Genomic DNA, 14,954 nt, shown 5'->3' on the forward strand with positions numbered 1-14,954 from the left:
CAGATACTGTCTGATCTTGCTTTTGTTCACTAATTTTAGTGGTGGTTTTGGGGAATATCAATTTTTATCTGAATCTGCTACATCTAGTGAAGAATTAGCCTAGCGTCTCTGAAGATAGAAAACTTGTTTTACAAGCTGCAGTTGTAAATAGGCACATAATGATTGATAGTCCCCCCCCCCCCGCCCCCGTACCCAAAGGAAAGCCTATGGGAGTCCTAATAATTAGGAAGAAGGGAAGTTATTCTTGTGAATAAGTTTGTGAATAAGTTTTTCTTAATATACAAAAATACATTTATGAGATGGGTAAATAGTAATTTTGGGATATGGTGTGTGGGCAGTTGAGTAGCTGTATAGGCTTCTGGTTTAGACACTGCGTTCATATAGTTCCCAATGAAAGGGTCAAAACGGGCTTCAACTGAAAGGCCCTCTGCATGTCTCTGTCTTCTGGCCACCAAGGTTGCTTCCCCAGAGACAGCCATTATGACTAGTAGATGGTGAACTCGTCCAGAAAAAAATTGTGCTTATGCAAGCGAAAGCATGTATGTGAGGGTTTATGGGCAGCTTTCCTTTTTCCTCTCCCTTTTGTACAAAAGGAGCGTAGGTTGTTCTGTACCTGGTTTTCCCTTTCACTGAACTCTGTCTGGAGTTCAGTCCTGTATCAGTACAGAAGGCCTTTTGCACAGTTGAAATAATTTAATGGGAGAAGAGGCTTTCAGTGTAGTGGGTACTTGAGAACAGAGTGCATTGCTTTTTAAATGAGATCTTGCTAGTATGATCTGAATAGGTTGAGATTGGAAGAGTTTTTAGAGTAGCCTCTGACATGAAGATAAAATGCCTATTGTCTCAGTGTCTCAGTGGATGATAGTGCATGTGGAAAACACTTCTGACTCTAGAGACACGACAGCTGTTAAATGTCAGTGCGTGGGATGATAGCATTTATTGAGCGGTTATTGTGTGCTTACACTATACTTTTTATCTTATGTGAGCCTTGAAAGAGTACTGTTGAGGCTGGTGGTGTTATCCTCATCTTTGAGTGGATAATGTCACACAGGAAGTAAGCAACAGGATCTCTGACCACCTAGCACAATATTGCTGACCTTTGTTTTATATCAGAGCAAGTGCTGAAAAGATTTGATTTCTAAAAGTAGTTTTAATTTTTGAGGAAATAATCATGTGTATCCAACCCAAAGTGATATTTTTTGTGGTTTTGGCATACTTTGTATATAATCTTTTGAAAATCCCAGGTTATCAGTTCAGTTCAGTCTCTCAGTTGTGTCTGACTCTTTGCGACCCTATGGACTGCAGCACACCAGGCTTCCCTGTCCATCACCAACTCTTGGAGCTTGCTCAAACTCAAGTCTATTGAGGCGGTAATGCCATCCAACCATCTCATCCTCTGTCGACCCTTTCTCCTCCCATCTTCAATTTTTCCCAGCATCAGGGTCTTTCCCAAGGAGTCAGTTCTTCGCATCAGGTGGCCAAAGTATGAGAGTTTCAGCTTCAGCTTCAGTCCTTCCAAGGAATATTCAGGACTGATCTCCTTTAGGATGAACCGGTTGGATCTCCTTACAGTCCAAGAGACTCTCAAGAGTCTCCTCCAGCACCACAGTTCAAAAGCACCAATTCTTCAGTGTTCAGATTTCTTTATAGTCCAGCTCTCACATCCATATATGACTACAAGTCTTCTCCAGCACCACAGTTTGAAAGCACCAATTCTTCAGTGCTCAGATTTCTTTATAGTCCAGCTCTCACATCCATACATAACTACTGGAAAAACCATAGTTTTTGTTGGCAAAGCAATGTCTCTGCTTTTTAATGTGGTGTCTAGGTTGATCATAGCTTTTCTTCCAAGGAGCAAGCGTCATGGCTGCAGTCACCATCTGCAGTGATTTTGGAGCCAAAAAAATTAAGGCTGTCACTGTTTCCCCACCTATTTGCCATCAAGTGATGAGACCGGATGCCATGATATTCATTCTGAATGTTGAGCTTTAAGCCAGCTTTTTCACTCTCCTCTTTCACTTTCATCAAGAGGCTCTTTAGTTCTTCTTCACTTTCTGCCATAAGGGTGGTGTCATCTGCATATCTGAGGTTATTGATATTTCTCCTGGCAGTCTTGATTCCAGCTTTTGCTTCATCCAGCCCAGCATTTCAAGGTTATCAAGACTGAACAGAGTCATGAAGATTGCAGAAAATTTTACTCTGGGTTAAATACATATCATTACTTCCTTGAAAATCAAAAATAGTTTCAGAGGTAAAATCTTTCCAGCATTTCCTTTGTTACAAAGATAGAGATCATCTGACAACAGCCTTGATAAGTAACAAATCTTGAACCTGTTTTTATGTTAGATAAATTTTTAATCCAATAAAATTTGAATTTCTCCTAATTTTTAAGACATCTGTAATATGTTGAGTATGCACGTTTTGTTCAACAGTGTCAGTCACAGCAGATAAAAACCACTTGGGTTGTTGAGTGTTTTGGTAGAATGTCATGATTTCATAAAGAAACATTAGGAAAGTTCATTTCAGTAGTCTTACATTAGCTTAAACCATTCATGACCTATATTTTTTTTTTCTTTTGCATGGCCAGATCCATGCTCTTACATTGTTAACCCTGCCTGTCAAAAAGTTAGAGCCTTCATATTTAAAATTAATTTTGTTTTTCAGTTTTTTCTGCTTTTAAAAAGTGATACTGAAACTTTTTGATAAGGGTTTAGCAATAGTACGAGATGTATTTCCTTAATGTTACAAATGGGGTATTTATTTAATTCTAATGTTAGCATGCCCCAGTTTGCCGATATCTTATGTTTGTTATTTTACTTATTGTCCATCTCGCCCACTAGAATGTTAATAAGTTCTATGAGGGCAGAATTAAAAAAAATTTTTTTGTTTTAATCGCAGCTATATCTTGGATACTTGAAACAGTGCCTGGCACCTAGTAGGTGCTTGATAGATGATTGTGGGACGAATGATGGAGCAGATCACTAGTTGATCTGCAAGACATTTGTAAATATGTCAGCGTTTAAGAAGGTATTTTGACTGCCACTTGCATACGGTGCTGATCACAGTAGAACCCTTTTCTAAAGTTTGCAGAGTGCCTTCTGAGATGCCAGATAGCAGGGTTGAGCCTGTGCTGGTCAGTGAGATTAGGAAAGGCAGACGGGATTGTAGGTTACTCTTCCTCAAAGCTGCCTAGTCATTTTGCTTGCTGGTCTTTTGAAGCGTTACTTGAAGATATTTTGAACCTATATCTAGGGGAAATAAACGTGCCGACTGAGATATTTGGTGTTACACTCTTTGGCAGTAACAAACAAGTAATGCTAACTTTTGGGGTTTAAACGTAATAGGGGAATCGTTGTTGCTGAAGTAGTTTTATTTTTATTTATAAAATAACTTTGAGAGCTGTTTCCATCAATTGAAGTTTAACAAAGTACACTTTTATTCCTAGGTGAGAAATTTAGAGAACTAATGGATAAGTTCCTGAGGGTTAACTTCAGTAAAGGCTGCCCGCCCTTGTTTACTACTTTGAAATCTCTGTATTACAATACAGAAAAGGTAAAATTTGGTTTTTATTCAGTTTTGCTGTAGTCTTTTTACTCACTTTATTATTGTGGAAAGACATTTTCTCTATTCAAGTAATGGTGTGCACCTTAGCTTAGTAATAGATGAACTGAAATTATATGTATGTGCTATAAGTAGTGTCAAAGAAAACGTCTGAAATTTACTAAGGGGCATATAAGAACACTAAAAGGTTATTGTTTTTAATGGGTATACTTTTCTAGTGGAATTTTACTAATAAATTTGACATATTGTCACCAGAGGTCTATATTTAACTATTTCACAGTTAGTTATCTATTACTTTATAGTGTGGTTGTGGATTTTTAAATGCATTATGCTTGCTTTTAAAGTTAGAGCATGGGTAATTGTTAGTGGAACAATAAAATGTAGGCACTATTTTAACTCACAGGCTACATTTTAATAAAAGATGGGTTTAGCTGGTTTTCCCATGAAGAGTCATCCTTCTGCTTTTTAGGAAATAGATGTGGTTTTATATTAGGAAGATAATTAGAAAATTAAAAGTTAATAGAAAACAAGTTATACTTCTATTTCCAAGTGTTGCTTGTTATTAAGATCTAAAAATCTTGTGTAAACAGTTTTTGAAAAGTGAATGGATAAGGAAGAGACTTTATTAGAAGCGCTAAAATATTTTTAGTTGAACTTCATCACTTTATTTAGCTTTGACCCGTAATTATTTGTAAATTAGCATAATTATGAATAGTAAGTTATTCAAAAAGGTCAGTGCTTTGTAGGTGTACCAATTGACCCTTTCTTCCTTTGGCAGCAGGTTCATAAACTAAAAGAGCCGACTCGTAATACCTAGAGGGGAGTGGCTGAGGCTGGCTCGCAGGACTTCCGCTCCCTCTTCCTGCCGCTGTGCACCCAGGCTCCTTGTCAGCTGGCCACAGCCCCACTTCTAGAAAGATAGCTGTAGTGCCTGATCAGTAAGGAAGCGTCCTTTGCATTAAAAACACCACCAGAAAGCCGTGTAGTTCTTTTACTGTCTGTGGTGTACTTTATTTGATTGCCATGGCACTGCTGTCGATGTTTCTCCTGCTATCTTATTTTTTTGAGTGATTGATTTGTATGAAAACATGGAGCAGAGCCTAACAGTGGTTTCTGTAGGTTATTTAAATTAGCATTTGCCGAAGTGCTTCTTTTACTCACTTTGGCAAGGTTGACGAAGAAAGGAGATGAAGTGTCGGCAGTGTTGATAATAAAGAGCACGTATATAACCATCTTCCAGCAAGTACTGAGTACCTCAGTCCTTTCAGAATCTGTTCCTCTTAAAGCTGCCAGTGAGCCTTCCCTGGCTTTCTCAGTTTTCATAAGAGGCATAGACTTAAAAATCCCTTCAGTACTGATCCAGAATTACCATCATAAAGGTGTTAAGCATTTGCTGATATTTCATAAATCTTAGAAACTGCACTTTGAAAGAAGGCATTGAGGATGCGTTGGCCTATAATAGGAACCTGTAACATATCTTTGGTGTTAATTTTTGAGCACACAGCAGGAATGTTTATCATACGTTTTTGATGTTTGAATTACTATGCAGAAATTTGAGTGTAAGTTGTCAGAACTTAGTATATTTTTTAAAAAGTGTACAAGTATGGGAAATCCTTCTCAACTCATTTTGGCTGCATATATTTGTGATTACTCAAAAGGGCATTTTTAAAATTTGCATATTTCTAATCAGCAGTGAGTCCTGATTTTTAGCAAGGGCTGCATTTTTTTTATTTAATGAACTTTTTAAAAAGTTACTTATTTTTGACTGTGCCGAGTCTTCCCTGCCGCATGGGCTTTTCTCTCATCGTAGGGGGTCGGGGGCTGCTCTTCCCTTGCAGCGCTGGGACTCTTCGTTGTTGTGGCTTCCTTCATTGCGGAGCACAGGCCCTGGGGTGCTCGGGCTTGATGGTTGTGGCTCCCAGGCACAGGCTCAGTAGTCTTGGCTCTGGGCTTAGTTGCTCCCAGGCATGTGGGATCTTCCCAGATCAGGGATCAGATCTGTGTCCCCTGCATTGGCAGGTGGATTCTTTACCTCTGAGCCACCAGGGAAGCCCCTCCAGGGATGCACTTTTAACTCTTGAAGGATTTCAAAGAGGTTAAGGATGATGAATAATTACAGTTGTTTTAATTTGTAAAATTCCAAGACTAAAAAAAAAAAAAAATCCACAACAGGTACCGTGGAAATAAAAGATTAGCCTTTGAAGTTAGCTTAGGATATAATACAGTTGTAGAAAAGTGTTTTTAAAATGTCTCCAGCATTTTAAACTGTGAATGCACAATTTAAGAGCAATTTTCATGTAATTCTTTTCCAAATTTTTTCCCGTGAATTTATTTGTGATGTATATATGTAGCTCTAGTAATTTTGACCATAAAAATTTTGTTTTCCACCTAGCAGTTTCACAGGCACTTCATGTTTTATTGTGTAGTCTTTGATACCTTCTTTTTCATAACAGCATAGTCTTTTATCAAAATCATACCTCTAGTTATTGAACTTTGCTGTTTAAAAAAATGTCCTTATACACATAGTTTTTACTTAGGATTTTTCCCCCCATAAATTCTCAGAATAAGTTAATGGGTAAAAGGTATGAACATTCTGTTATTCTTGGTAAACACTGATATATTGATTTCTATAAGGCTGTAAACATTAGTTTGTATTGCCAGTAGCAAAGATGTGTGAAAGGTTCACTATTTCCTCACCAGCATTAGGCAGAGTTAAATATTTTCTTGTGTTTGCTTTTCTCAGGAGATTTTTTTCTTTTAAATATAAAGAAGCTAAAATGTAACCAGATTTGTTGATCTATATTTCTATTGTAGAATTTCATCTGTTGTTTTAAAAACAGTTTGGAAAGTCCTCTTCGTCCCGAGCACCACTTCACAAGGTGGGACAGGGGAGGGAATTAGGCCACCAGGGGGCGTTTTGCGGTGTCTGGAGACTTGGTTGTCACTGTGGTGGCGGTGTGCTGCTTGATGCTTCTGCAGTTCAGAGGACAGCCCCTTATGAGAAAGAACTGCATTATCAGCAACTGGGCTAGATAACCCTTTGTTATTAGGGGCTGTCCTGTGTATTATAGGGTATTTAGCGGTGTCCTCAAGAAGGCAATGGCACCCCACTCCAGTACTCTTGCCTGGCAAATCTCATGGACAGAGGAACCTGGTAGGCTGTAGCCCATGAGGTCGCTAAGAGTCGGGCACGACTGAGCGACTTCACTTTCACTTTTCACTTTCCTGCAGTGGAGAAGGAAATGGCAACCCACTCGTGTTCTTGCCGGGAGAATCCCAGGGACGGTGGAGCCTGTTGGGCTGCCGTCTATGGGGTCACACAGAGTCGGACACGACTGAAGCGACTTAGCAGCTGCAGCAACAGTGTCCTTGGCCTCTGCCTCTCGGATGTCAGTAGCTTACCCCCCTGTTAATAGCTGTATTGAGATACAGTTCTCATACCATAAAATTGACGTGTTTGAAGCTTACAGACTCACTGATTTTTAGTATATTCAGAGTTTTCTAACCATCAACATGATAATTTTAGAAACCTCCCGTTCATATTTGCCCACTCCCACTCTCCCAGTCAGGCAACCACTAGTTTACTTTCTGTTCATGGATTTGCCTGTTCTGAGTATTTCATACAAACAGAATCAAACCATTGGTGGTTTTTTCTCTCTCTAATGCCTTATACTTGGCATAAATATGTTCATCCATGTGGTAACACGAGCACGTCTCTTATGTCTAAATAATGTCATTGTATGGCTGTAGAGCATTTTATGTGTCAGTTGATGGACATTTTGGTTGTTTGTATCTTTTGGTTAGTACCTGTATTGCTATGAGTAAAGTTTTTTGCATGTACACATTTTCATTTCTCTTGGGTGTGTATACTCCAGGAGTGGAATTGCTAGGTCAAATGCTAACTCCATATTTAAACTTTTTAAAAGCTGTCAGGCTCTTTGCCAATATGCCGCTACCATTTTACATTCTCACAAGCAGTTTATTAGGATTCTGATTTCTACACATCCTCACCAACAATCCACTTGTTGTTGTATGATATTTGATTGTAACCTACATCCTAGTGGGTGTGAAGTGGTATCTCCTCGTGATTTTGGTTTGCATTTCCCTGATGACTGATGATTTTAAGTATTTTTTCAAGTGCTTGTTGGCCATTTGTATATCTTCCTTGGAGAAATGTCAATTCAGGTTCTTTGCCCAGTTGTTAATTGGGTTATTTTTTTATTATTAATTTCAAGTTTTTAAATATATCCTAGAAACAGGTTTCTTATCTGACATATGATATTTGAAATAATAAATATAAACATTTGAAAATATTTTCTACTCTTCTGTGGATTGTCTTTTTCCTTTCTTGAAAGTGTCTTGATAAACCCCGTTTTCTCTTTTTTCCCTTGTGTTGCCTGTGCTTTTGTGTTGTATATTAAGAAACCATGTCCAAATTTGGGATCGTGAAGCTCTATACATGTTTACTCCGGAGTTTGTACCTTTGGTTCTTATGTTAAAGTCTGACTCATTCTGTGTTCATTTTTGTATCTGATGTGAGCTGCGAGTCCAGCCTCATTCTTTTGCTTTGTCTCTCCAGTTTCCTACCACCATTTACTTTTTTTTTTCCCCCCTCGAAAGGCTAGGTAGCCTTGTTGAAAATAGAGAGACCATGGATGTGAGGGCTTGTTTCTGGGCTCTCTGTGTGTCCACCCTTAGGCTGCATCACACTGTCTTGTTTACTATAGCTTTCGGGTAGTTTTTTAAATTAGGAAGTGTGAATATTCCTCATTTGTTCTTTTTTTTAAATCTTCTTTTGGCCATTAAGGATTTATTTTCAGTTGAATTTTAGGATCAGTTTTTCAACTTCTACAAAGAGGCCAGCTGGGATTTTATAGGGATTGCTTTGAATCTGTAGATCACTTTGGGAATTTCCATTATGGGAATTGCCATTTTCATCTTGACACCAGTGTTTTCAGTCTATGAACATTGGTAGTCTTTCCATTTATTTAGATCGTCCTTACTTACTTTGGACAGTCTCTTGTAGTTTTCAGTATTCCTCTCATACACCTTTCGTTAAATTCATTCCTGAGTACTTTACTTTTTTGTGCTATGCTAGATAGAGTTTTCTCTTCATAAGTTTCAGGTGCGCATGTTGAAACTTACGTGGAGCCAGTTGTGATTTGACATCTGTGTACACTGTAATTTGTTCACTGCTACAAGCCTAGTTACCATCCGTCACCACACAGCTGAGCCCCTTCACCCATTTCACACTCACTCCCAACTCCCTTTCCTTCACTAGTCTGTTATCTGTATCTGTCAGTTTTTGCTTTATTTTGTTCTTTTTTTTTTTTAAGAGTCTGTGTGTCAGTGAAATCATGTGACATTCGTCTCTCTCTGACTTATTTCACTTGGCATAACACTGTTGCGGTCCATCCATGTTGTGGCAGATGGTAAGATGTCATTCTTTTTTCTGGCTGAGGAGAGTAATAGTCCATGTATTACACCACATCTTTATCCATTTATCCGTTGGTGGACATCTAAGGTGTTTGCATATTTTGGTTATTGTAAATAATCCTGCAGTGAACACAGAGGTGCATCTGTCTCTTTGGATTAGTGTTCTTGTGTTCTTTGGATTGAGATTATTGTCTTAATTTAATTTTTCAGGTTTTTTTTTTTCCTTGCTAGTAAGTAGATTTTTTTATATTGTTATATTCTGCAGCCTTGATAAATCTGTTTACTAGTTGTTACAGTTGGTATAATGAATTCCTGTCATGTGCAAATAGAAAGTTTTATTTCTTCGTTTACAATTAGTATCCCTTTTATTTATTTTTTGGACTACTTGTCCTGTCTAGAACCCCCAATATATGTTGAATAGAAATGATAAGAATTGACAGTTTTGTCTTGTTCTCGGTCTCAACAGAAATGCGTCTAGTTTTTCTCCCATTAAATATTGTTTAAACTATAGATATGTTTTTATATGCTGTTTATGATGTTGAGGAAGTTCCATCCTACTTTGGGTTTGTTGAACATTTTTGAAAGGGTGTTGAATTTTATCAAATTCTTTTTCTCTGTTTATTGAGATGATCATGTGTTTAATTTTTATTCTATTGATAATTATGTCATACAGTAATTGATTTTCAGGTGTTAAACAACTTTGCATTAGTGGGATAAAACCCACTTGGTCATGATATGTAATTCTTTTTATGTGTTGCTAGGTTCAATTTGAAAGTGAAAGTTGCTCAGTCGTGTCCAACTCTTTGTGACTCTATGGAATCTGTGGAATTCTCCGGGCTGGAATACTGGAGTGGGTACCCTTTCCCTTCTCCAGGGGATCTTCCCAACCCAGGTATCGAACTCTGGTCTCCCGCATTGCAGGCGGATTCTTTACCAGCTGAGCCGCAAGGGGAGCCCAGGAATACTGGAGTGGGTAGCCTATCCCTTCTCCACGGATTGTTCAGACCCAGGAATCAAACCGGGGTCTCCTGCATTTGGGATTCCCTGGTGGCTCAGATGGAAAAGAGTCTGCCTGCAATGTAGGAGGACCGAGTTTGATTCCTGGGTCAGGAAGATCCCTGGAGAAGGAAGTGGCGACCCACTCTAGTATTCTTGCCTGGAAAATCCCATGGACAGAGGAGTCTGGGGGGCTACAGTCCATGGGGTTACAAAGAGTTGGAAACGACTGAGTGACTTCACTTCAGGTTCAATTTGCTAGAGTTTTATAGAGGGTTTTTGTGTCAGAATTTCTAACAAATACTGTGTAGTTTTCTTGTAATGTCTTTGTCTGGCTTTGATATATCAGGGTAATAATGACTTTATAGTAAGTTGGGAAATTTTCTCTCCTTTTTTCTTTCTTTGAGAAATTTGTGAAGATTGGTATTGGTGTTAAATTTTTGGTAAAATTTACCAGTGAAGCTGTCTGGGGCTGCACTTTTCTGTGTGGGTTGTTTTTGATTACTTGTTTCAACTGTTTGTTTATTATTGATTCATTTCTATTTTTTCTTTGGCTTCTGAGATTAGTTTTTCTAGAAGTTTGTCCACTTAAATGATCCAATATTGGCATATAATTATTCATCATATTTCTTTATAATAATTTACTTCTGTGAAGTCAGTAATAAGTAGTGTCTTTTCTTTGATTTCTAGTTTTAATAACTTGAGTCTTGTTTTCTTGGTCAGTGTAACTAAAGGCTGGCCAGTTTTGTCAGTCTTTTCTGAAGGCCAGGTTTTCGATTCGCTGCCCGCCCCCCCCCCCACCTCTGTTTTCTATTTCACTAGTATTCAAATCTTATCTTTATTATATCCTTACTTCTGCTGGTTTTATGTTTAATTTGCTCGTCTTTTTGCAATTGCTTTTTTAAAAAATTTACTTTTTTCTAGTTGAAGGATAAATTCAGGGTTACAGCATATACTTCAAAAATATTTGGGGGGGTTTTAAAAGAAACCAAAATGACCCTGGTAAGAGGTGGAAATTAATTCTGGACTTCCGTTTTCACCTATAGTGGAAAGTACTTGGCAGTTTCCTTCTGCAGCTGTTCACCGTGTCAGACTCTTGAGTGAACGCAGTGAATCATGGTTTGCGTGGGTTGTTACAGGTACATTGGATTCCATTGAAGCTGGACATTGGTGCATAGTTGCGCTGAACACGAGTGAACATGGAATCTGAGTGCTTGGTGAGACAGACTGCTGAAGCGTAGCTGTCTCAACAGAAAATGTATGGCTGTCCATACACAGGAAGGGAAGGTAGGCTGCTTCCAAGACAGCCTTTCTTTCTTGTGTTAAATCTGCCCATAACGGTGAAAATATGTCAAGATCCTCATTCAGTTGAAGGACCTGTTGAGGTATTTGTGACCTTTAGAAACCGATGACAGTGGCCCAAAGTCACAGAACACGTGGCCTGTTCAGTGAAGAAAGAGAATCGTCATGAACGTTGTTGACATATGTCTATGGAAAGTACTGATTTGTTTGGCTCTGGTTACTGGGAAACACCTATAATTTGTTGCTGGAGGTGGGGGTAAATTAGATGTTCATCCTGGAATATATTGTCTTTAAGGTATCTTTGTTTCTTTTGAATTAACTCAGGTGGGTGTAAAATTGAATTTTGTATCTATTTACTAGCTAACTTTAATTGTGAAGGTAAGTTGGGGGGGAAATGATGCTGAGCAGCATTGTAAAAATAATTAGTTCTGTCACCATTATAAAAATGACAACACAGTTAATGGTCAAGCAGAATGATTCTAAAAAATGCTTCATTTCCTATATACTTCTGGAAAACTAGGTATTTCAGAAAGCTATCTATGGGAGTAATTACCAAGGAAAGCAACAGTTTGATTTGCATTTAAGGGCAGTATAAAGGATTCTTTCTTAGATGCTCCAAATAATAGAAGAACTACATTAAGAATATTTCTTAGATTCTGCAGACTGAGGAGGAAGAAGAGAAGAAAAACAGAAAGAGGGGAGTTGCTGTGGCATAGGGGGTGACTGTAAAGGCTCCTGGTCAGGAGGAGGTCCCTGAGCTTGAGCCTGCTCTCAGCCTGAGGCAGCAGACAGCCCCTATTCCTGGGTCTCTACTGGAGAAGAGGCTGGTGTCAGAATAAGACACTGTCCTGTTTGCTGTCCTCTTATCCTGATTCCCCACACCAGGCTCTTCCTCGCTCTGTCCACTCCACTTACAAAAGCCCTTTTGTCTAACTCTGCAGATCTCACGGTCACTGGTTCTTTCTGTGGCAACAGCCAGCTCACAACACTAAAATAGCCCTTTCCCCCTTTTGCATTTATGGTTGCAAATACAGTCTCTCTGAAAAAAGGGAAAAAAAAAAAAAGAATATTTCTTAGAATCCTGGATTTCTCACTAAAGGAAAAAAAATTCTGTCGTTAAAAATTCCAAAAGGCATTATTTGCAGTGGTAACAGTGTCAAGAGTTAGTATTTTTCAGATATGCTGATCAACCGTTAATTGTAATGAATTCATGAATTCATTTCTTGCTTAAAAACAGTTAAATTTTGGGAGAGGAAAATAAAAGCAAATACTTTTCCTACCTAGGAAAGTGTCTTAGTATAGTGTCATGTCAACTTATTTATTAATCCTTTTCACAGTTTTTGCCGAATCTATGTAACAGTTGTTACAGTGTTAATTATTTTTCCCCAAATTTGATTATTTTTTTGTCTTTCATAAAAGCCAGATTTGGGTTAATACAGTTTTTGTACTCATAAAATAAAAATCTAATATTAAAATCTACTTTGAAAGTTTCAGTTGGTGAATTAGCTGCGTGGTCATCCTTTGGGAAATATTGGTATAGGGAAAAGAGCATTGCTATGGAATCCAGCCTGGTTTGGAATCCTGACTCCATCACATATTTGCATGAGCAGCTACCTGAATCTGTTTCTGGATTATAAACTTGGAGTAGTTAATACTGAAAGAGTTGCTGTGTGTTTTAATTAAATGATAAAGTTTGTCAAGTTCTTGGTTCAGAGAAGGTTTCAGCCCTCTCACCAGCCTCATCCCCTCACAGGTCGTCTCTGCAAGAGGTTAGTTTCATTTGAGTGTCACAGTTCTTGGACAGTTTAGCTAGCTGCTTGGGGACCAAAATTGTCCCTTATGTTCATTGTATATTTATTAGAAATTAATCCAGTTTTGGTCCTTGTTGATAAACTGTTGTGCTTGGTTTTCTCATTTGGATTAAAAAAATTTGAAAAGACAGTTCAGTGGCTTTCATGTTTTACAGTAACATTTTAAACTTGATCTGTATTTATATTGTGAAAAATTGTGTGTCATATATGTTTTGTAGGACTTTGCTTTAAGGTTAATAAAGAATTCTTTTAACTCATATATAATAAAAGCTGGTTAAGGGCAATCAGTAATTTAAGGAAATTATCTACAATCGTCACATTTGCCCATGTTAGATTTGGTTAGCAAAAGCAAAGCTCTTTCAATTCTGGTCAAATATAACTCTTAGAAGAAAGTATTTAAATCAGGAGAAGGTGGTTGAACTTTGAAATATTTTCAGTTCATAGAAATTTTGTATGATTTTAAACTATTTTAAGGCTTGAAGTTTTATTGTGATATTAGATAACCTAATGTGAGTAAATTGGACTTCTTGATTTTAAATTCCAGTGGAAATACTATTTTCAAGGCTAGCCATTACTTATTAAGTTTTAGAAGAAAGAAGTTGAATATACAGTTATATTGTACAAGAGACTATAGTTATATGGTATACAATTATATAATTGAATATGTAATTTTACAGTATAATTGCAGTGTAAATGGTAAGTAAACTTGAAGTTAAATGGATCCTTTATACCTCAGTAAAACTCCTTAGACTAACTTTCATAGATAAATTTGGAAAATTGAATTTTTTAGTTAATTACTTAGTGAGTGACTATAATACACATTTTTTAGATTCAATATATATGCCAGGTAAGCCAGGAACGACAGTGATCTTTGTAGTTTTTAATTTAGAGCATTTCATACGAGCTTTCCATTACCTTGATTTATTCCCTCAATTAAGTCTTGTTTTTCAGTTCTGAAGCTAGAGATTCTATTTTATTCAGTAGTATTTGCACCCCTTTATTAAGAGTGTAATATTATTCTGTGTAACTTCAGTATTTTGTTGTACTTTTAAAAATTATTAAAACTAATTTTTAAGTTTTCCACCCTAGAGATGCAAAAAGGTACATACACCCTTACTTAAAAATCTACTCTAGCTGCAGTTTTAGTAACTGCCAGTAGGTGGTAGTGTAAGTTCATGAAAAACTTTTTGCTTCCATAAGTTGAGTGCTGAATTTCCATAAGTTGAACCTGAAGGGTTTTTTTAAGTTACATATACTCTGAATGAAATTAGTCTTGGTGGCTTAAAAATCCCTATTACTTTATTTTGCTTTATAGTAATAGTCTTATTACAGCATTTTTAAAAAATCAGTTCTCAAACCCTAGGGTATATTAGAATTATTTATAGAGGGTTTCCTGAAAATGTTGCTGGACTCAGTTTCTGATTCTATAAATGTGGGGTTTGCTCAGAAATTTGCATGCCTACAGATTACCAGGTCATGCTAATGTTAACATTTATGATATTAATGGTCAGAGGATTGCGCTTTTAGAACCACTGTTGTTGTTAGGTGGCAAAATACACTTAACATAAGGTTTACCATGTTGACCATTTTTAAGTGTATGATTTAATGGTATTAAACACATTCACCTTTTTTTGTAACCATGACCACCATCCATCCCCATAACTCTTTTAATCTTGTGGCACTATTAATAAAACTGTCCCTATTAAACAGTAACTCTGTTTTTCACTGCCTCTAGCCCCTAGCAACAACTATTAAACTTAACAGCTTTGTGATTTTGGCTCCTCTAAGCAACTCATGTAAGTGGAATCAGATGGTATTTGTCTCTTTGTGACTAGATTATTCCCTTCT

The 14,954-nt window shown here is 37.4% G+C and overlaps 1 protein-coding gene across 12 annotated transcripts in view; it reads left to right on the plus strand.

Annotated features, from left to right (window-relative positions):
• The window catches only part of NAA16 (N-alpha-acetyltransferase 16, NatA auxiliary subunit), a 64,097-nt gene that overhangs the window by 25,602 nt on the left and 23,541 nt on the right, over positions 1-14,954 (plus strand). For 10 of the 12 annotated variants that reach the window (XR_006060906.2, XM_015098043.3, XM_027973514.2 and 7 more), the window contains one exon: positions 3,446-3,552. The exons of the other annotated variants lie outside the window; for them this stretch is intronic. Coding sequence is in view for 9 of the 10 variants with exons in the window: in XM_015098043.3 (XP_014953529.3) it covers positions 3,446-3,552 (107 nt within the window). In the remaining variant the exon portion in view is untranslated. The remainder of the gene's footprint in view (positions 1-3,445; positions 3,553-14,954) is intronic. 12 annotated transcript variants of the gene reach the window in all.

The sequence above is a fragment of the Ovis aries genome, chromosome 10 (assembly GCF_016772045.2).
Source record: "Ovis aries strain OAR_USU_Benz2616 breed Rambouillet chromosome 10, ARS-UI_Ramb_v3.0, whole genome shotgun sequence".
In the NCBI taxonomy this organism is placed as follows: Eukaryota; Metazoa; Chordata; class Mammalia; order Artiodactyla; family Bovidae; genus Ovis; species Ovis aries.